This window comes from Oncorhynchus masou, chromosome 3 (assembly GCF_036934945.1).
Source record: "Oncorhynchus masou masou isolate Uvic2021 chromosome 3, UVic_Omas_1.1, whole genome shotgun sequence".
In the NCBI taxonomy this organism is placed as follows: Eukaryota; Metazoa; Chordata; class Actinopteri; order Salmoniformes; family Salmonidae; genus Oncorhynchus; species Oncorhynchus masou.
Window position 1 is genome coordinate 18,086,688 of NC_088214.1, and position 23,622 is coordinate 18,110,309.

Below are 23,622 nucleotides of genomic sequence, written 5' to 3' on the forward strand. Positions count from 1 at the left end.
CATTGTCTAGATACACCATATATACAAAAGTATGTGGACACCGTTACAAATTAGTGGATATAGCTATTTCAGCCACACCTGTTGCTGACATGTGTATGAAATCAAGCACACAGCAATGCAATCTCCATAGATAAACATTGGCAGTAGAATAGCCTTACTGAAGAGTTCAGTGACTTTCAACGTGGCACCGTCATAGGATGCCACCTTTCCAACAACTAAGTTTGTCAAATTTCTGCCCTGCTAGAGCTGCCCCGGTCAACTGTAAGGGCTGTTATTGTTAAGTGGAAACGTCTGGGAGCAACAACGGCTCAGCCACAAAGTGGTAGGCCACACAAACTCACAGAACGGGACCACCGAGTGCTGAAACGTATAGCGCGTATAAATTGTCTGTTCTCAGTTGCAATACTCACTACCGAGTTCCAAACGGCCTTTGGAAGCAACATCAGCGCAAGAACTGTTCGTCGGGAGCTTCATGAAATGGGTTTCCATGACCAAGCAGCCGCACACAAGCCTAAGATTACCAGGCACAATACCAAGTGTCGGCTGGAGTGGTGTAAAGCTTGCCGCCATAGGACTTTGGAGCAGGGGAAACGTGTTCTCTGAAGTGATCAAATCAAATTCAAATCAAATTTATTTACAGTATATCACAAAAGTGAGTACACCCCTCACATTTTTGTAAATATGAGTATATCTTTTCATGTGTCAACACTGAAGAAATGACACATTGCTACAATGTAAAGTAGTGAGTGTACAGCTTGTATAACAGTGTAAATTTGCTGTCCCCTCAAAATAACTCAACACACAGCCATTAATGTCTAATTCGCTGGCAACATACAGATGTCTTGAGTGCGGGAAAAGTTTTACTCCGAAAAATAGACTTAGGTCACATCAGTGTTCCCACGGGTGAGAGACCTTTCAGTTGCAGACTCTGTGGCAAGATGTTTACAAGGCAGGACAACTGCCAAAGACATGAGAGATTTCACAGTGGACAGGAGCCATTTAGTTGTATGCAGTGTGGTAAACGTTTCCCAGTTCTCTGTAACCTCAAACTACACCAAAAACATAAATGCAAATTTGCCAATGTAAGATTTGCAAATGTAAGATTGCATGTTGTTCAGTTTTCCTGTTTGCTAATTGTTGATCCATTCAACTGTACTGAGATTAGCAGGTTTAGATTTTCAACATGTCATTGGTTTCTACATAATTAATCAACTATTTAAGGTGTTGAACCTCTTTTTAATGTCATTTTTTCTTTGCCTCAAGAGCCAAACAGCTACATAGATTGAATTGCTTTGCGCGTGTTCTCTTGTAGTTACGGTTAATTTCCATAGCAGCATTTCTCGTAGCAGCAGTTCGTGCATTTTGGGGTTAAATATAAAGTTTACATTTGATGATCACATTGTAAAACATCTTTAACATTTCTACAAGGACATGTTTGTGTAAGTTCAATGCAACGACATGTGGAACTGATATTTTGTTACAACTGTCAGTAAATTGCTTTATTTGTTTACGGATAGTTTAATTGTTGCCACAGTTCGACTGCCAGCTAACGTTAGCCTGCTACATTTTGTAACATAAATGCATGATTATTTGCTTGAGGGTTTTGTTCACTGTTGTTTTTGACTTAACTACTGTTTTTTTGCCGTTGTAGCTAGGTGTCCACTGTCCGAAGTCCGACTGTCAGAAAGATGCTTCAAAAGCTTGTTTTGTTCCGGTTTCTCCGACCTGCTGCTCTACTCTCTGCAGCTCTACGTTGTGCCTCATCGGGGACCGTGGACGTCAAAGTCCCGCTGAACTTCTGGTGCGGAGACAGAGTAAAGATCAAGGATGTGTCAACCACTGAGCCTGTTTACGAACCTGCAACTGGTAGCTACCTGGTTTCTAAAGAGTACTCTCTGAAAGCTCTGTCGACTTTTATAACGATTTATTTGATCAGAACTTGATTTTTACATGTTCATACACCCAAAGTGCTTTTTCTTTTATTGATCAACCTCCACTGTTGGACTTAGATATGAAGTCACTGTAATTTTATTCATCTGGCTGAAAACCAATTGTTTTGTCACATGACACATCATGTATCCTGTAATAAACGTTTCATTGTTTCCTTGTTACAGTCACACTCCGTGGAATGGGTATATAGTTGATGGGTGTGCCCACATCAGAATTGGAGAAATACACAATTTACTTGTTGATATAACTTGTCATGTTTCTCATAGCATGTCAGATAGTTTGTCCAGTGTGTGTGTATATGACTAGTGCTATAATGGCACAGATACGAAGATGAGTCCTTTATCTCTATGGTTGCGCCTCATTGGGGACTGTAAAGGTCAAAGTCCCACTAAGGGTTAATGAAAAACTGAAATTGATCTTAGGTCTACATTAATTGATGTTAACCCCAAATGCTTTCTTATATTGATTCATCTCCACTGTTGGGCTTTGATCTGAAGTCATTGTCTTTTTATTAATCTGTCTGAAAACCAATTGTTTTCATGTATCCTGTCATAAACTTCGTTTCCTTGTTATGGTCACACTAAGCTGAATGGGTATAGGCATAGTTGATGCGTATATACCCTACACTGGAGTGGAGGAATACACAATTTCATTGTACTACGTTGATATAACTTCTGTCATGTTTCTCATAGCATGTCAGATAGTGTGTGTGTGTGTGTGTGTGTGTGTATAAAATATGACAAGCCCTGCTGTTTTGTGCTGGCAGGTCGGGTCCTGTGTGAGCTAGAGCTCTGTGGGTCTGTGGAGGTGAACCAGGCAGTGCAGGCAGCCCAGTCTGCCTACCAGACCTGGAGCCGGAGGTCAGGGATGGAGAGGGCACACATCATGATAGAAGCTGCCCGTATCATTGAGGTATCCATCCCAGAATGCATCTCTTTTTGATACCAGATGTTGATGATCAGTCACTCCAAAGTCACAGTCTATTCTTCCCCCCACACAGTCAGAACTGAAAACAGAATCCATCTCATTGCTCAAGATTATACTGTTTGCACATGCTGTAGGTTAACTTGAGTGTACTAATTTGGAATGCACTCAAACGTCAGTTCATTTGAGTTTTTGGATTAAAGTCTCTGACTATTAAACTTGCTCTCCTGTTGTGGACAGAACAGGAGAGAGGACATTGCGGAGATGGAGGTGGTGAACAACGGGAAGTCCATCACAGAAGCCCGAATGGACGTGGACTCTGCCAGACTGTGTATAGAGTATTACGCTGGAGTGGCCAGCACTCTGGCAGGTTGGCATGACGATGGATAGGGGGGTTACACTGGGTCATAATAGGAATTCTGATGCAGTTGGGGGGAGGATAGCCAGAAGAGGACTGGCCACCCCTCAGCCTGGTTCCTCTCTAGGTTTCTTCCTCGGTTTTGGCCTTTTCTAGGGAGTTTTTCCTAGCCACTGTGCTTCTACATCTGCATTGCTTGCTGTTTGGAGTTTTAGGCTGGGTTTCTGTAAAGCACTTTGAGATATCAGCTGATGTAAGAAGGGCTATATAAATACATTTGATTTGATTGTTGGCATTAGTGTGTAGTAAAGATATCAAGATGACTAGGTATGCCGCTGACCACGAATGGTGTTGATTGACACTGTTTGCCCGTTCTGTCCATCTAGGCCAGCATATCCAGCTACCCGGAGGCTCCTTTGCCTACACACGGCGGGAGCCTCTAGGCGTCTGTGTGGGGATCGGTGCATGGAACTACCCCTTTCAGATAGCAGCCTGGAAGTCGGCCCCAGCCCTGGCCTGTGGTATGACCACACACTCTTTTTTAAGTTACAGTATAAAGTCAAAGACACACTTTATTGCCATAATTGTTACTATGCAAAACAATGCAACAGTAATCTTTTAAACTTGCTCAATTTACATTGACACAAACACAATTGATAGAAGAAAAAAAATCAATAATACACAAACATTCCTTTTCCCTCTGTCTTGCTCTCACCCCATCAGGCAACTCCATGGTGTTCAAGCCTTCACCCGTGACTCCAGTGACGGCAGTGATGCTGGCGGAGATTTATGCCAAGGCCGGGGCCCCAGAGGGGCTGTTCAACATAGTTCAGGGTGGGCAGGAGACAGGCAACCTGCTCTGCCACCACCCGGACGTGGCTAAGGTCTCCTTCACCGGCAGTGTGCCCACGGGCAAGAAGGTAAATCTAAAAATCCCAGAATAAGATCGCAACTTAAGTTTTTTTGTGTTGAGACTATAATTCATACAATGTCCATTGTAATTGTGGGAAAAGTAGTCTTTGGCATTAACATATAACAAATCACTCTTAACCCTCAGATTATGGAGATGTGCTCCAAGGGGGTAAAGCAAGTGACTCTGGAACTTGGTGGGAAGTCTCCTCTGCTCATCTTTGAGGACAGTGACCTGGGGAACGCAGTGAAGGGGGCTCTCATGGCCAACTTCCTATCCCAGGGCCAGGTAGGGTGTGGGGTTTTACAAGTTTCAACGCTTTTGATCCCAAGTTTCAGCTCTTTCAACACGGTGACACAGTCCTTAACACCAGCTCCTCTATGAATGTACTTTTTTTTCTTGTGTGTTTTTGTTCAACCCAGGTTTGCAGCAATGGGACCCGGGTGTTTGTTCAGAGGCAGATGTTGCCTGAGTTCCTGGAGGAGGTTGTGAGGAGGACCAAGGACATTGAGATAGGGGACCCACTACTGGAGAGCACTCGTATGGGAGCACTGGTCAGCCGGCCACACCTTGACAGAGTCCTGGGCTACGTCGAACAGGCCAGGAAAGAGGTACAATTCAAAGAGACTAAAAGTACCTCTTTTCAATAGTATTATCTTAAGTTCCTGGTAAACTGTAAGAATCAGATCAGACCAATAATAAGGGGCAAAAATGATGTCACTGACAAGTAAATTGAAGACCATTTTACTCTGACTCTAGGGTGCCAAGGTGTTGTGTGGAGGGGAACCCTTCGTTCCTTTAGATCCCAAACTCAGAGGTGGATACTACATGACACCATGTGTATTGGGTGAGCCTAGTTTTTATTATTATGGACTATTGGAAGTACACTCCCCTACCTATGTATTTGGACTCTCTATACTCGAGCATTTTGGATTTGAGATCAAATCTTTTATATGAGGGGACTGTATGGAATGTCACCTTTTATTTGAGGGTATTTTCATACATATCTCATTTAGAAATTAAAGCACTTCATAGATCTAGACTCCCATTTGAAGATGTGAGTATTCTGACAAATTTCACTTATAGTTTACCAAAGTAGTCAAAAAGTTGAATATTTGGTCCAATATTTCTAGCACGTAATGACTACATCACGCTTGTGACACTACAAACTCGTTGGATGCATTTGTAGTTTGTTTTGGTTGAGTTTTAGGTTATGGTTTGCCCAATAGGAACTGAATGATGACTGGGGTAATTTACTTTCTAAGTGAGTAGATAAGATGTTTCTGAACACTTCTAATTAAATCTTAATAATACCATGATTAAGAAAAATCATGAATGAACAATGATGAGTGAGAAAGTTAGAGGCTATAACAAATCATGCTAACCTCTCACCCATTACCAATAATGAAGAGATTAGCATTTTTGGGGGGCTATCATCTTTCTCCCTCTAACTTTCTCACTCATCATCATTCACGATTCATTCATGATTATCCATAATCATGGTAGCATCTACATTCACGTAGAAATGTTCACAAACATCTTCTATTCTTACTTCCAATAAAAGTGCCTCCAAAATGAGACAATACATTATTCACCATTTACTTCCTATTGGACAAAACATAATCTGTGACACAATCAAAACAAGCTGTAAATGCATTCAACAAGTAGAGCCACAAGTACAGGACTTCACGGGTCCAAAAAGTTAGCGCTGGGGCTTTCCCACCCAGACCTGATATGCATAAATACATTTTTAAAACCCGTTCTGAATTGACCCAAGGACAACTAGAACCCGTGCCGTATAGACCTGGTTGGGTCTGAGTGAGGGAAGCGGCAGAAAAGTATTATTTTTTAAAGCTACTTTATTAACCAGAGCTGATAACTTGTGAGAGGAGGGAGAGAGAGGTGCTGCTCTAGCAGGCGGGGGAGAGGCCATACTGTGAGCCAGTGACACGGGTGCAGGGAGGGAGACTGCAACCAACCAAGCCTACTACTATAGTAGACTAATAGCTGCCATAGCTAGGTTATTTATCCTCAAATATGATTATGTAGTACCTGTCTTGACTGTGTTAAACCAAGAAAGTGTAGCAGTCAAACTTGTTTGTCTTTGTCTTATCCCGTGTAAATAGCCGGTTCTTTTTGTGTATATTTTTAATCTCACTTTCTATCTACAAACTAAATCTACGAACTAAATATACTTTCCTGCAGTCTGCCTCCTACAATATGGTACGGATCTGATATTTTTATAACCGGAACTTCCATCAGGAGCTAGTCAGCTAACGAGCTACTAGTCTTTGTTAGCCACGGCTAGCGGTCTATACCTTTAGCTCGGATACCAGCCAGAATTAGCCCGAACAATACCTGCCAGTCTGCACAGAGCGATATCAACCCAGAGCATATCGGACTGCTTCTCTCTACCACATCACCGGATTCCTGCCACTCTGGATCATTACACCGGATCATCGCCACTAGCTAGCTGCAAACGAGTGGCTACTGTTAGCTAACGCCTCTGTCCCGAAGCAAGCACCAGTTAGTCTTGAGCTAGGTCCATATACCAGCTAATTCTAGGGCTACAATACCTCTTTTGCCAATTGGCCTAGACCCTTTATTGTCGACACGGAGCCCCGCCGATCCATCACGACTGGTCTGCAGACGTAATTGCCCGACGTGGTCTCAACAGGCTATTCCGTTACGATGTCACCAAAGAACCATCTGCTAGCCCCGGCCCGCTAGCCTTCTGAATGCTGTGTTCCCCGCTCGCCTAGCATAGTAGTGACTACCAAATGCCCCCCTGACTCACCTATTGCAGTTCATTGGACCCTATGATCACTTGGCTACACAGCTGATGCCCCCTAGACTGTTTCAATAATACAGTACCTAATTTAGTTTATCTGTCGGCCCCAGCCTCGAACTCAGGCCCTGTATGTACCTAACTGACCCGCTCTGCCCATTCATCGCCATTTACCTGTTGTTGTCTTAGCTCTCCCGATCAACACCTGTGATGCCTCTCTCTATTGTCAATATGCCTTGTCTACTGCTGTCTCGGCTAGTTCTTAGTGTTTTGTTTCACTGTAGCCCTCAGTCCTGCTCAACATGCCTTAGATGGCTCTTTTGTCCTACCCCACACACATGCAGAGACCTCACCTGGCTTAACTGGTGCCTCCAGAGACGAAACCTCTCTCATCGTCCGTCACTCAACGCCTAGGTTTACCTCCACTGTACTCACATCCCACCATACCCTTGTTTGTACATTATGCCCTGAATCTATTCTACTACGCCCAGAAATATTCTCCTTTTTATTGTTCCCAACGCACTAGATGACCAGTTCTTATAGCCTTTTGCCGTACCCTTGTCCTACTCCTCCTCTGTTCCTCTGGTGATGTAGAGGTTAACCCAGGCCCCGTAGCCCCAAGTTCCACTCCTATTCCCCAGGCGCTATCATTTGTTGACTTCTGTAACCTTAAAAGTCTTGGTTTCATGAATGTTAGCATCAGAAGCCTCCTCCCTAAGTTTGTTTTACTCACTGCTTTAGCACGTTACGCCAACCCAGATGTCTTAGCCGTGTCTGAATCCTGCCTTAGGAAGGACATCAAAAATTCTGAAATTTTCATCCCCAACTACAACAATTTCCACCAAGATAGAACTGCCAAAGGGGGTGGAGTTGCAATCTATTGCAGAGATAGTCTGCAGAGTTCTGTCATGCTATCCAGGTCTGTGCCGCTTGTTATCCAGGTCTGTGCCGCTTGTTATATCAGCCACCAGCTGTGCCCTGGACACCATATGTGAACTGATTGCCCCCCATTTATCTTGAAAGTTCCTACTGTTAGGTGACCTAAACTGGGATATGCTTAACACCCCGGCCGTCCTACAATCTAAGCTAGATGCCCTCAACCTCACACAAATTATCAAGGAACCTACCAGGTACAACCCTACATCCGTAAACACAGGCACCCTCATAGATAGGAAACACCCATCCGTAGCACGCGCTCCAGCAGGTGTATCTCACTGATCATCCCTAAAGCCAACACCTCATTTGGCTGCCTTTCGTTCCAATACTCTGCTGCTTGTGACTGGAACGAATTGCAAAAAATCCCTGAAGTTGGAGACTTTTATCTCCCTCACCAACTTCAAACATCTGCTATCTGAGCAGCTAACCGATCGCTGCAGCTGTACATAGTCTATTGGTAAATAGCCCACCCATTTTCACCTACCTCATCCCCATACTGTTTTTATTTATTTACTTTTCTGCTCTTTTGCACACCAATATCTCTACCTGTACATGACCATCTGATCATTTATCACCCCAGTGTTAATCTGCAAAATTGTAATTATTCGCCTACCTCCTCATGCCTTTTGCACACAATGTATATAGACTCCCCCTTTTTTTCTACTGTGTTATTGACTTGTTAATTGTTTACTCCATGTGTAACTCTGTGTTGTCTGTTCACACTGCTATGCTTTATCTTGGCCAGGTCGCAGTTGCAAATGAGAACTTGTTCTCAACTAGCCTACCTGGTTAAATAAAGGTGAAATTAAAAATTAAAAATAAAAATTAGCATTGAATAGCCCCCGCAATATGCAACTTTTCAGGGAAGTTTGGAACCAATATACACAGTCAGTTAGGAAAGCAAAGGCTAGCTTTTTCAAACAGAAATTTGCATCCTGTAGCACAAACTCCAAAAAGTTTTGGGCCACTGTAAGTGGAGAATAAGAGCACCTCCTCCTAGCTGCCCACTGCACTGAGGCTAGGAAACACTGGTACCACCAATAAATCTACGATTAATTTCAATAAGCATTTTTCTACGGCTGGCCATGCTTTCCACCTGGCTACCCCTATCCTGGGCCAACAGCTCTGCACTCCCCACAGCAACTTGCCCAAGCGCCCCCGCTTCAACCCAAATCCAGAAAGCTGATGTTCTGAAAGAGCTGCAGAATCTGGATCACTACAAATCAGCCGGGCTAGACAATCTGGACCCTCTCTTTCTAAAATGATCCACCGCATATCGTCTGAAATCCCTAAAGATTGAAAATCTGCTGCGGTCATCCCCATTTTCAAAGGGGGTGACACTCGAGACCAAACTGTTACAGACCTATATCTATCCTGCCCTGCCTTTCTAAAGTCTTCGAAAGCCATGTTAACAAACAGATCACCGACCATTTCGAATCCCACCGTACCTTCTCCGTTATGCAATCTGGTTTTCGAGCTGGTCATGGGTGCACCTCAGCCACTCTCAAGGTCCTAAACGATATCATAACTGCCATCTTCATCGACCGTCTTCATCGACCTGGCCAAGGCTTTCGACTCTGTCAATCACCGCATTCTTATCGCCAGACTCAACAGCCTTGGTTTCTCAAATGTCTGCCTCGCCTGGTTCACCAACTACTCCTCAGATAGAGTTCAGTGTGTCAAATCGGAGGGCCTGTTGTCCGGACCTCTGGCAGTCTCTATGGGGGTGCCACAGGGTTCAATTCTCGGGCCGACTCTTTTCTCTGCATATATCAATGATGTCGCTCTTGCTGCTGGTGATTCTCTGATCCACCTCTACGCAGACGACACCATTCTGTATACTTCTGGCCCTTCTTTGGACACTGTGTTAACAAACCTACAGACGAGCTTCAATGCCATACAACACTCCTTCTGTGGCCTCCAACTGCTCTTAAATGCAAGTAAAACTAAATGCATGCTCTTCAACCGATCACTGCCCGCCCGACTAGCATCACTACTCTGGACGGTTCTGACTTTGAATATGTGGACAACGACAAATACCTAGGTGACTGGTTAGACTGTAAACTCTCCTTCCAGACTCCCATTAAGCATCTCCAATCCAAAATTAAATCTAGAATCGGCCTCCTTCACTTATGCTGCTAAACATACCCTCGTAAAACTGATTATCCTACCGATCCTTGACATCGGCAATGTCATTTACAAAATAGCCTCCAACACTCTACTCAGCAAATTGGATGTAGTCTATCACAGTAACATCTGTTTTGACACCAAAGCCCCATATACTACCCACACCTGCGACCTGTATGCTCCCGTTGGCTGGCCCTCGCTTCATATTCGTCGCCAAACCCACTGCCTCCAGGTCATCTACAGTTGAAGTCGAAAGTTTACATACACTTAGGTTGGAGTCATTAAAACTCATTTTTCAACCACTCCACAAATGTGTTGTTAACAAACTATAGTTTTGGCAAGTCGGTTAGGGCATCTACTTTGTGCATGACACAAGTAATTTTTCCAACAATTCTTTACAAACTGATTACTTCACTTATAATTCACTGTATCACAATTCAAGTGAGTCAGAAGTTTACATATACGAAGTTGACTATGCCTTTAAACAGCTTGGAAAATTACAGAAAATTATGTCATGGCTTTAGAAGCTTCTAATAGGCTAATTGACATAATTTGAGTCAATTTGAGGAGTAGCTGTGGATTTATTTCAAGGCCGACCTTCAAACTCCAAATTTCCAAATGCCTGAAGGTACCACGTTCATCTGTACAAACAATAGTACGCAAGTATAAACACCATGGGACCACGCAGCCGTCATACCGCTCAGGAAGGAGATGCGTTCTGTCTCCTGGAGATGAACGTACTTTGGTGTGAAAAGTGCAAATCAATCCCAGAACATAAGCAAAAGACCTTGTGAAGATGCTGGAAGAAACAGGTACAAAAGTATCTATATCCACAGTAAAACGAGTCCTATATCGACATAACCTGAAAGGTCACTCAGCAAGGAAGAAGCCACTGTTCCAAAACCTCCATAAAAAGCCAGACTACGGTTTGCAGCTGCACATGGGGACAAAGATTGCTCTTTTTGGAGAAATGTCCTCTGGTCTGATGAGACAAAAATATAACTGTTTGGCCATAATGACCATCGTTATGTTTGGAGGAAAAAGGGGGAGGCTTGCAAGCCGAAGAACACCATCCCAACAGTGGAGCACGGGGGTGGCAGCATCATGTTGTGGGGGTGCTTTGCTACAGGAGGGACTGGTGCACTTCACAAAATAGATGGCATCATGAGGAAGGAAAATTGTGTGGATATATTGAAGCAACATCTCAAGACATCAGTCAGGAAGTTAAAGCTTGGTCGCAAATTGGTCTTCCAAATGGACAATGATCCCAAGGATACTTCCAAAGTTGTGGCAAAATGGCTTAAAGACAACCAAGTCAAGGTATTGGAGTGGCCATCGCAAAGCCCTGACCTCAATCCTATTGAAAATGTGTGGGCAGATCTGAAAAAGTGTGTGTGAGCAAGAAGGCCTACAAACCTGACTCAGTTACACCAGCTCTGTCAGGAGGAATGGGCCAAAATTCACCCAACTTATTGTGGGAAGCTTGTGGAAGGCTACCGTAAACGTTTGACCCAAGTTAAACAATTTAAAGGCAATGCTACCAAATACTAATTGAGTGTATGCAAACTTCTGACCCAATGGGAATGTGATGAAAGAAATAAAAGCTGAAGTAAATCATTCTTTCTACTATTATTCTGACATTTCACATTATTAAAATAAAGTGGTGATCCTAACTGACCTAAGACAGGGCATTTTTACGAGGATTAAATGTCAGGAATTGTGAAAAACTGAGTTTAAATGTATTTGGTTAAGGTGTATGTAAACTTCTGACTTCAACTGTATAATTCTTTGCTAGGTAAAGCCCTGCCTAATCTCAGCTCCATAACAACGCCCACCTGTAGCACTCGCTCCAGCCTGTATATTTCACTGGTCATCCCCAAAGCCAACTCCTCCTTTGGCCGTTTGTCCTTACAGTTCTTTGCTGCCAATGACTGGAACGAATTGCAAAAATCACTGGAGCTGGAGACTTATATCTCCCTCATTAACTTTAAGCGTCAGCTGTCAAAGCAGCTTACCGATCATTGCACCTATACACAGCCCATCTGTAAATAGCCCACCCAACTACCTCATTCCCCATACTGTTATTTATTTTTGCTCTTTTGCATCCTAGTATCTCTACTTGCACATCTATTACTCCAGTGTTAATGCTAAATTGTAATTATTTCGCCAATACTGGCTATTTATTGCCTTTCCCCCCTTATCCTACCTCATTTGCTTACACTGTGTATAGATTTTTCTATTGTGTTATTGACTGTGTTTGTTTATCCCATGTGTAACTGTGTTGTTTTTGTCCCACTGCTTTGCTTTATCTTGGCCAGGTTGCAGTTGTAAATGAGAACATGTTCTCAACTGGCCTACCTGGTTAAATAAAGGTGAAATAACATTTTTAATTTAAATTAAATAACCGGGAGAAGCTAGTTAAGCTAAATGAGGCTACTGTGCATCCGCTTTCTCATCCTACAGTTACAAATAACAACTCCATTCAGAATATTAAGTAGCAGCCTACCTGTTGGCTCTTGGTCATTTAAGCCTGTCTTTGTCCTTTTAACTTTTAATACTGTCATTTTAATTCCATCTTCCATTGATTAGATATCTCTGAACTGTTGCCACACGAGGAGGCTTTATGACTGAAGCCTATTGGCTCTTTGATGACTTGTGATTTGTCGATGACAATAAACTACACGCTTCAGACTCCACTCTTGTGAAAAGCAAGATCAGCAGCATAAATTATAGAATTTGTCTCTCTACTGCAGCAGTCACATTCAGATCTGTACGGGTCCTTCCGGATAAGTTATTTAAAATTGCACATACCTGAGACCCGTGACAATCATCATATTAGAGCCGACCCAGACCCGTGACATTATTCTGGATTCGGAGCCACGTGGGCCCCGTCTCGGGTATTGGGTTACAGGTGGATGTAGACCTCTAGTCACAAGTTTGATGTAGTTTTTGTGTGCAAGAAATATGGTACCAAATACCAAACTTTTGACTACTTTAATACACTAAGTGAAATTTGTCAAATCTTCAAATGGGGGGAGTATATATATATAAAGTGCTTTCATTTCTAAATCAGATATGTATGAAAATACCCTCAGATAAAAGGTGACATTCTGTACTGTCACCTCACATGCAACAAATATCAAATCCAAATGCTGGAGTACAGACAAATTTCAAAAATGTTCATCACTGTCCCAATACATACATAAGGGAGTATTTATAGTCTCTTTAGTCAATACTCATTGTACTGGTTTACTATTTATATACCTCTTTCTTTCTCTCCCTCTTGTCCCTGCATCTCTTGGCCATAGGCGACTGCACGGACGACATGATATGTGTGAAGGAGGAGATCTTTGGGCCTGTGATGTCTGTGTTGTCCTTTGAAACAGAGGAGGAAGCTTTGCTGAGGGCCAACAACTCCGCCCTGGGCCTGGCTGCGGGAGTCTTCACCAGGTGATGATGTCATATAACACAGTTATCAGGGTTGTGTTCTGTAGAAAGAACATTTTTGAAACTGAGTGAAACAGGACGGTACTTCCTGGAGTTGTCCAATAAGAACAGTCAGTGTTCCTTTTTGAGTTTCAAAACATTTTGCTACATTATACCATGAGCACCATCCTTCAGCTTGAGGTACACATTTAATCCCACTTCAGTGTTTGACCTGTTTCTTGCCATGTGTCTGGCCTGTAGTGACGTCAAGCGAGCACACCGTGTAGTGGAACACCTGAAGGCTGGATCCTGCTTCATCAACAACTATAACATCACCCCTGTGGAGGTGCCCTTCGGAGGTTTCAAGATGTCAGGTACAGTCCTACCGTATTCACACCAGATACCTGTCGTTTTCCTCTATGAGAGTATCAGAATTTAAACACGTAGGGGTTATAGTAGTGTAGTAATCACGTTGGTTTGTTTGAATGCCTTTTTCATAAACATTTTCCACAGTATTTTCTGTTAGGTAGACTGCTGTCAACAATAGTAATAGCATGTGTCAAGAAGAATAAACATTTGCTGTTGTCTCTCCACAGGCATCGGGAGAGAGAACGGTCAGGTGACTGTAGAGCACTACACACAAATGAAGACTGTGTTTGTGGAGATGGGGGACGTTGACAGTCTCTTTTAAACGTCAAGCCAGACCAATGGAGTCATGCAACTCCGAGATGTTCTGGGGGATGAAATACCAGCATCCTGAGACAGAAAAAGATCTCAGGACGCTTTTTCTGTCTCAGAAAAAGGTCTCTGGTACGTAGATAGTTGAATGAAGGATATACAGTAATATTGCCATCCATCTCTGATAGAGTTTAGCTTAGTTAGTTATTCTCCATTAAAAAAAATAGTGTGATAAGATCTCCGTTCTGAGCCAAATGGATAAATCGAAAGTCGTGCCTTGATATTTTGTAACAAAATATTTATTAAATTGATTCTCATAACTATGGATGCCTTACATTAAAAAAAAGTACTTGACATTATGCAGCATGTTGCACTTTTTGTCACACTTTCACTGTTTGCCAATGGATGTAGGTTACAACAGGGTAACTGTGGTGCAGTCACCTGTCAGACGTTTGCCATTTCTGTAACTTTTTGGTCACTTAGACGCTCTTATCCAGAGCGACTTGCAGGAGAAATTAGGGTTAAGTGCCTTGCTCAAGTGCACATCGTCAGTAAAAAAAAATATATATAGTCAGCTCGGGGATTCGACCCAGCAACCTTTCGGTTACTGTCCCAACCTCTTAACTGCTAGGCTACCTGCTGCCCCATTTCTTTGTACAATTGTATTTTTACTAGTACTTTGTATGTATCACCAAATCAATGTTTACCATTTCAAAGCTGTGTGCATGTATTTTCATTTCACCCTTTTTCATTTCATCATTAATATGCATGACAAGTTTATAAATGGGCTTTGAGGTAAAGCTTTAATTCCATAAATATCATACTTACAATATTGTATATTTCAGGCATCACATATGGAACCAGCATGTCATAAGTTTTTTTATTAATTTCATCAAAAATAAAAGTTAAAGAACAAAGTATAAAAAAAATATACAGCTACAATGAAACAAATAGATTTTTTTTTTTTTTTTTTTTACCTTTATTTAACTAGGCAAGTCAGTTAAGAACAAATTCTTATTTTCAATGACTGCCTAGGAACAGTGGGTTAATTGCCTGTTCAGGGGCAGAACGACAGATTTGTACCTTGTCAGCTTGGGGATTTGAACTTGCAACCTTCCGGAAAATATATTAGAAATGTCTTAACATATTGTAGCTATATATTATGTGTTGTACAGGCAATGAACCTCAAAAGAAATACCGTAAGGCTGGCTTTACTACTCGGGTTTTAAAAATGTTCAAACAGGCATAGAAATTAAACATTCATGTAAACATGCTTGGTGAGTAAAATCCTTGTAATCTAATGAGGAAGTTACATCCTCGATCCATATTCATGTTTACGGTGTCTGACTGGAAGCTGAAAAAGCAGGTTCTTCATTGCTGTCTTCATCAAAACATTTTTATTGCTCTTTTCTTCCTTTTTTCTTTGCCAGTTTATTGGCAGCACCTTTACTCTGTTTGAAAGAATATAGTTTTTACACCATTGAGCTGTTGTTCATGTAGCTCTATCTTCTCTTTCTCCAAAAACACAACACGCAAACCATTGACCACAACCAACCAACTGCCCACAAACTCACTTACCTTTGCCACAGGTTTCTTGGGTTTCTTGAACTGTGCAGACTCTTAGAGAGAAAAAAATAAGCTATTATCGATATGTTAAATTAGTTAATTTATTGTTATTTATACCATAAAACGCATCCAGGTTTCATACGAAGAAAGTAAAAGAGATTGATGTGATTATCATTCCTTATTACCATCTTCAGAGGGAAGGTCATCTTCTTTGTATCTCTCATTGTCAGGATCCTGTGAATAATCAAACAAGACAGTAAATATCAGCAATCTACTGTGACTGAAACCTTGGCAGTTAGATCAATGCAAATAATGAAATGTGCTAAGTGTGTGGAGAGAAGACTCCTGTCTTCAGATCAAACATGTTCAAGTTAGCCATTTTATTTGTGCTTTAGTTAAGAACAGCCCACCTGTGCACCGGTTGCCTCCAGCCCTGGCAGAGTCCTCTGCGTAGCCATGGAGACCTGACTCTCCTTCAGGTAGTTCTCCTCTTGCAGCTTCTCCACGCGGCCCTGCTCCGCCGCCACCCTCACCTTCAGGGCGTGGAAAGGGGTGTGCACCTCACCCACTCTGAAGTGCACCGCCATGCCCTCGAACCACAGGTTGTCGTTCACCCCCTCCTTGAAACCTGGAGGCTCATAGTCAGCAGGGGTGACTGGGTGGAGAGGAAGGGAAAAAACGGAATAATTAATGATTGATTGACTGACTCACTGAACATCATGCTTTGTGAGCTTTTTAAGTCCTATTAAACAACTGCATAATGTAATACAACCAAGAGACATCGTATTTGACTAAAACTACAATGAATTTAATGAGAAGCATTTGCTTTCATCAATTTCGAAAGACGTGACCCAATAATTAATTTCTGTATTGAGGTTCCAATACAGACATACTAAAGGGCTGTGGAGATCATGAAATTTTGTCAGCCGGTGATTGTCATTCAAATAACTACCGGTCTCGTTTAGCAGCTCTGGCTTCCACTCATAGCCTACAAGCCACTGATGTGGACCTTTGGAACATCTACATTTTAAAACATCTAATAAATCCATATAATATAGCCTACAGCATCACAATAAATCCATTCTTTTAGATAGGTCTAAAGAAAGATGATAAGAAGAAAATCAGAAGAGCATATTCTGAGTTATGTTAGGCCCTGATCTGGCTATGGGCTACACTAGTTCATTTAGCAGGCAAGATTTGCTTATAATTCCAGTGACATTATTTTATAGTACTAACAATACAATTGAACATAGCTGATTAAAATGGAAAGGATATTTTTCTCCAAACAATTTGAGGGAGTGCGCACATGGGGCCATTCTGTGTTGAGCAGTTAAAGAAACAGGTCCTCCTATATGCTTAAAAGTTATTTATGCAACTTTAGTTGTTATACAAACCTTAGGCTATATGTTTGATTTCTAATACATTCTAGCATGCTGACCACTCCGCTTGCGTCGTGCACGCATTGCAAAATAAATGTACACATACATGTTATTCAATCATTGCACCCAGACTGCTCGCGTATGTCAACGAGCATCTCCTTAGCCAGGCGCTAAAATAGAATGTGGTTCTATTTGTGACGTGTGACGCACTGCAAGTCCCGCCTCTCCCATCTCCTCATTGGTTTTAAGGAGCATATTCCCACGTGGGTGATTGAAAGACGAACTGAGGTCAACACTCCAGTCCAGTTGTTGGTGGTAATGCACCTTAAAGTTGGTTGCCAACTGCCATATAAAGTCCAAAGAAGAAGAATCCTGAAGGAGGAAATTACTAGAAACAAACTCTGTTTAACCTTTTATCTGTGGATTATATGTTGAAGTAGAGTAACTTGTGCATTTCAGGTAAAATAACAACCCAATGTTAATATCCCAGGACAAATTAGTTAGAAACAGCTAGCTAGCTAAATTGCCATAAATGTTTAATGCTTTTCGACCTATCCCCAAATGAATACAGTTGGTTCAGAGTTTGTTTTTATATTTCAACATGTGTCCTGATCACGTCTGGTGTGGGGTGGACAATATCAACATGCGCGCAAGCAAGTGGTTTGGTCAGCATGTAAGGCTGCATGATGCGACAAATTATTATTTGAAAAAAGTTGCATGAAAGGGAAGTGCTCTGCTCTGTTTCTTGCGCAGGCAGCACACACTTCATCAGTCTCTCATCAGTCTCTCATTCCAGCATTGTCAGGGTTTAGCCGTGGTAGGCCATCATTGTAAATTAGAATTTGTTCATAACTGACTTGCCTAGTTTAATAAAGGTTAAATAGAGGCTCTGTAGTCTATGGGCTGGCTCTCCAATCATGTTCCAGGGGTCTTGGGCCTATATAAGCTATGTTTGGAGTTATTTGGCCACTTCAGTTGTGATACAAAACTTAGCAAAACATACAGTGCCTTCGGGAAAGTATTCAGACCCCTTGACTTTTTCCACATTTTGTTAAATTACAGCCATATTTTTAAATTACAGCCTTTCCCTCTGGAATCTACACAAAGCGAAAACAAGTTTTTAGAAATTGAGCTCAGGTGCATCCTGTTTCTATTGACCATCCTTGACATGTTTCTACAACTTTGATTGGAGTCCACCTGTGGTAAATTCAATTGGACATGATTTGGAAAGGCACACACCTGTCTATATAAGGTCCCACAGTTGACAGTCCATGTCAGAGCAAAAACCAAACCATTGGGTTGAAGGAATTGTCCGTAGAGCTCCGATACAGATTGTGTCGAGGCATAGATCTGGGGAAGGGTACCAAAAAATGTCTACAGCATTGAAGGTTCCCAAGAACACAGTGGCCTCTATCATTTTTAAATGGAAGAAGTTTGGAACCACCAAGATTCTTCCTAGAGCTGGCCCGCCCGGCCAAATTGAGCAATAGGGTTAGAAGGGCCTTGGTCAGGGAGGTGACCAAAAACCTGATGGTCTCTCAGACAGAGTTCTAGAGTTCCTCTGTGGAGATGGGAGAACTTTCCAGAAGGAAAACTATCTCTGCATCACTCCACCAATCAGGCCTTTGTGGTAGAGTGGCCAGACGGAAGCCACTCCTCAAAAGCACCTAAAGACTCTCAGACCATGAGAAATAAGATGCTCTGGTCTAGCGAAACCAAGATTGAACTCTTTGGACTGAATGCCAAGCGTCACGTCTGGATAAAACCTGGCACCATCCCTACGGTGAAGCATGATGGTGGCAGCATCATGCTGTGGGGATGTTTTTCAGCTGCAGGGACTGGGAGACTAGTCAAGATTGAGGCAAAGATAAATAGAGCCAAGTACAGAGAGATCCTTGATGAAAACCTGGTCCAGCTCACCTTCCAACAGGACAATGGCCCTAAGCACACAGCCAAGACAATGCAGGAGTGTCTTCAGGACAAGTCTCTGAATGTCCTTGAGTGGCCCAGCCAGAGCCCGGACTTGAACCTGATCGAACATCTCTGGAGAGACCTGAAATTAGCTGTGCAGCAACACTCCCCATCTAACACGACAGAGCTTGAGAGGATCTGCAGAGAAGATTGGGAGAAACTCCCCCAAATACAGGTGTGCCAAGCTTGTAGTGTCATACCCAAGAAGACTTGAGACTGTAATCACTGCCAAAGGTGCTTCAACAAAGCACTGAGTAAAGGGTCTGAATACTTTTGTGATATTTCAGTTATAAATTTGCAAAAATGTTTTTTTTAAGAAAAAGTTTAATCAATTTAAGAATAAGGCTGTAACGTAAACAAAATGTAGAAAATGTCAAGGGGTCTGAATACTTTCTGAAGGCACTGTATAAGCCTATGGGCTAGGCTACAGGGTGCATACAACTATGATTTGAAAAAGCCACAAGAAACATGCATGCGCTGTGCATCATTCACAAGTGATAATATTCTTACCATTCAGACTATTTTCAATTTAATCTTGTCTTTACATATACTAAATAATGTGTGTAAAAGTAGTTTTGATTTAGAATGGGCCATTATCATGCACCTGTCGGAACAGGGGCAAGGTAAAAAAAAAATACATGTCATCTGTATGCACTTGAAAAGCAAATGGGAGTACGCTTTTCCAGTGGTTAATTTTCAGGCCAGCCAGGTAGGCTTATTTTATTGTAAAGCGAAGCAATGTGCTTAATATTAGGAAAGTTGGGAAATACATACAGTAGGCCGAGCCTATAGAAAGCTCATGAGATCTTCCTTTTTTAATAATATAGGCCATCACAACTCTGTTTTCTCACACAATTGCATTGCCTATACAAATGTTGCGCAACAGGAACATTTACTTTATTCCATGCATCAACCAGCTATGAGGCGCTGGCGCTCACTGCGCAACAGGAGATCCTTTCCCACTCAAACTCAATGCCAGGGCTCTCATGAGAAGCATTTCGATACATTACAAGCATTTCACTACACCCGCAGATAGGCATTTCACTACACCCGCAGACAAGCATTTCGCTACACCCACAAGAACATCTGCTAAATATGTGTATGTGACCAATAAAATTTGATTTGATTAAGTGTTTGTTTTGATTTTCGAATGCATTTGCATTGATGTCAGAGTGATTAGTGGGACACTAGAATGCTGAGTACCAAATATTAACAACTGGCCGTTAGCAAGTTTGGTAGGCTACTAATGACCATCAGAGCACAGTTTTGGAGAAACCTAGTTACTGTGACTCATGGTCACATGGAATTTAACTGCAATCGTGACTCCTGACTGCCGGTGTGGCGGTAATACGGTCACCGTAACAGCTGTAGACATATACAGTAGTAACCCTTACTATCAACAAAAACAAAGGGATTTGCCTTACTGTCGTCAAAGTAGTAGAGCTTCATGGTGAGGCAGACATCATTGGGGAGCACGTCCAAGTTCTGCATGAGGAGAAACAGCTTCCTGATCAAGAGGACAGAGGCCTTTTTGGTATCCTCCATCGTGACCTGCATCTCCACATTCTGGTTTCTGGGGATTCAAAAGGAGATCAGATATTTACCTTAGGCTGAATCAAAGCTTAAATGAGAAGATTGAAGCCACAAATTCACCTCAGAATGTCCATCTGTGGTCCTTTGTCTGTGTATGTGAACTTGAACTGGTATGACTCGATGATGCACTAATGGAGGGAGAAGCAACCATGAACATTTTAGAAGCAATGGAACTTCAGGGAACTTAGGTCTGTGTGTGTGTGAAGGGTTTTAAGAAGTGATAACTTACGTTGGGATTATCTGGATTGGTGCAGACCTGCATATCATATTATACAAATTATAAAGCTTCCATTTCATTGAAATAGTGAGACCATTTTTAAATACAACAGTTGAGGACAAAATATGTATTTAGAAAAGACACATTGTTGCCTAGATTCACCTACCCCAATGAACACAACCTGAAGCTGTAAAAAGATAAGAAAATAGCCACAAATTGTCTGTTAAAACAAAACAAAATGATGAAACATTTAAAAGAACCATAAGGTCCTGTACTTACATATCCTCTCTCTAATGCGTCGAAGCACCCCATCAGCCTTCAAAATAATAATTTAATGTCAGAATATGACCACCATCAAATGTAATTTGAGTGTTGTCTGACGTGGGAAGCTGCTGTTTTGTATGAACTGGAAATATGTCTTTCCTGCAAAATAATGTACTTACCACTTTACAATTTTGCAGACACCAGGTGTTGTGCAGTCTTCTCGTAAAACTTTGATGCATAAATCTGGTGGATACATAAAAACAGTTGCTGAAAAAGACACTATGATAAAGACAGTATTATTTTTGGTTGTGTGGTGAGTGGTGACACAATTAACGTTATGCATGTGCTTGTTTACAACATTTTTAAACATGTCTTTGAAAAATAACCTTAACTGCCCTCACATCACCTTCAAGATATCGAGATCTGTAGGCGTCCTCGGGGAATATTCCTCTGAGATATGTGATGGAAGAAACGGCGAGGGCCATCATTCGCTTGACAAAGACCAGGGACTTTTCTTCAGTTTTCAGTTCGTTTTGAAATAAGCTGGTCCACTACAGAGAGGGAAAATAATTTCCGAATCTGGTGGGATGTTCAATGACAGTGCAGTTCTCATGCAAGACCACTTGAGTACGCCAGATGACTGACTGATGACAGAACTGACATAAAATAGCTAACTATGCCAGCTAATATCATTGCAGATTGAAAGTACGTTTTCTCCGTTTCACCGAGTGAAACGTATATTAGTTTCGATATACATTTACACAAGCTCATATTAATCAAGTGTTCCGTTGTCATACCTCTGCTGTCTCTTGTTTTTTTGGCCTACTACACATCTTTCCAGCTGCCATCGTGAACGTTGTTGGTTTGTCGTTAGCTAATTTCCAGTAGCTAGCGGCCTAACTTTACAGTACTGTCAATTATTTAAAACGTATTTATATATTGTTAAAATAAGTGTTTATAGGTAGCTAACGTTCATCTGATATACTTTTGTCATAGACAAAACCACTAGGTAGCTAGCGTACCTACCCCCTTGTTCAACCTGAGGTAAAAAGTACCGCGAGACTGAGTTTAACTGCACTCTTTTTTTTCCTAATGTAGAATAGTGTGTATACATACAAGTACACAAATAGACAATGATTACATATGCTAGGGGGTACAACAAATGACAGATTATACAAAGACCAACAAAAAACACACACATATTTATTGTTTTAACAGCTTTCTTATTAGAATAATGTTGAATGGTCTTAATGTACTGCTCGAATTCCTTATAGAAAACACGGAAGGGTGTTTTTTATCAGTGAATTTACATTTATGAATATGACATTTTTACATTAGCACAATTACATTTACGATGTAAAATTGTTTTTCTTTATCTTTGGTTAAGGAGACAGAGCAGCACATTCTCCCATAAAAAAAAAAAAGTCATCAAGAATATTAACAATTATGAAACTGAATATCTTTCCATAATTGTTTTACATGTAGACAATGGCTAAATAAATGCGAAACTGTTTCTGGATGCTCAACACAAAAAGTACAATCAATGTACAATCAATGTCTTTTTTGATTTTCTTCAGGTAATGATTCGCAGGGTAATACTTATGGATCATTCTGAAAGAGACCTCTTTGACCTTGTTAACAAGCATGTGTGGTAATAACCAGACTTTTTCCCAACAGATATTAGTGACCAATGTATTCCAGTAACTTGTGACATAAGGAATGGATGCAATATCCCTTTGAAAAAAGCACGTATAGATCTGTTGTTCTGAGGGAGCAAGGAGAAACATATTTTCCCTATTGGAGAGTCAACTGGATTAAGCGAGGATAGGTCAAGAAGGTGAGGTCTGGCTACACCTCTAAATAACATGAGAGTTCCAGATGGAATAGCATCAAAGACTATGGTGAACTCTAGGTGTTACAGGGATATTGTAATGAGATAAAGAATTCCTCATAATTGAGTAACAATCCTTCTGCATTCAAAAGTTGACTCACCAGGAGGATATGATTATTGAACCAGTTCTTAAAAATTCAAGACTTGTTTCTATACAAAATGTCCTTATTGTTCCAAATGAAATACCTATGTGGGGGAAATTATGTTTATATATTAATGACCACGCTAAGAATACTTGTCTATGAAATGCAGATAATTTTGCAGGAATCTTATCACTGTTATAGTTACAAAGTAACATCAAATTGAGGCCACGTTAACTGCAGTTGTGATGTGCAGTTCTCGAACGATTTGTTCTTTTTGAACGACTCCTTTTACTGACTCGAGTCATGATTCATTTTTCTGAGTGACTTGTTCATTTTAGTCGTTCATTTGGCTAGTGCTGGCCGCAATAAATCCTACATGATTAAACCGGAATGAACCCACATATGAATATACGTACAGTATGTGAACATGAGTAGATGACTTTGAAATCAACGGTCGGACATCTTGGACGCAGTTCTTACGACTGTTTTACACATTTTTCAATTCATCCATATTATATTTCATTTTCATCATAAAAAGTAATACAGCACGAATTCAAAAAC

At 41.4% G+C, this 23,622-nt stretch overlaps 2 protein-coding genes across 3 annotated transcripts; one reads left to right on the plus strand and one right to left on the minus strand.

The window, feature by feature from the left end:
• Window positions 1-1,305: 1,305 nt before the first annotated feature.
• Window positions 1,306-14,456, plus strand: aldh9a1b (aldehyde dehydrogenase 9 family, member A1b). The gene is made up of 12 exons (XM_064933337.1): window positions 1,306-1,439; window positions 1,652-1,866; window positions 2,717-2,862; window positions 3,115-3,244; window positions 3,619-3,753; window positions 3,956-4,152; window positions 4,290-4,430; window positions 4,565-4,753; window positions 4,902-4,989; window positions 13,302-13,443; window positions 13,681-13,793; window positions 14,016-14,456. Exons 2-12 carry the CDS (start codon window positions 1,689-1,691, stop codon window positions 14,108-14,110), a joined length of 1,554 nt encoding a protein of 517 aa, XP_064789409.1. The 5' UTR covers window positions 1,306-1,439; window positions 1,652-1,688; the 3' UTR covers window positions 14,111-14,456.
• On the minus strand, window positions 13,423-23,570 carry zte38 (zebrafish testis-expressed 38). 2 transcript variants are annotated; one of them, XM_064933416.1, is made up of 12 exons: window positions 21,885-23,570; window positions 21,494-21,638; window positions 21,267-21,330; window positions 21,103-21,139; window positions 20,990-21,010; window positions 20,836-20,862; window positions 20,667-20,734; window positions 20,438-20,586; window positions 16,074-16,318; window positions 15,849-15,897; window positions 15,676-15,716; window positions 13,423-13,481 (listed from the first exon to the last, which is right to left on the minus strand). In XM_064933416.1, the coding sequence occupies exons 1-12, from the start codon at window positions 21,933-21,935 to the stop codon at window positions 13,437-13,439; spliced, it is 942 nt and encodes a 313-aa protein (XP_064789488.1). In that variant the 5' UTR covers window positions 21,936-23,570; the 3' UTR covers window positions 13,423-13,436. The 2 variants fall into 2 exon arrangements, with proteins under 2 accessions (XP_064789488.1, XP_064789482.1); XM_064933410.1 differs by lacking the exon at window positions 13,423-13,481 and adding an exon at window positions 15,436-15,548.
• Window positions 23,571-23,622: the final 52 nt, after the last annotated feature.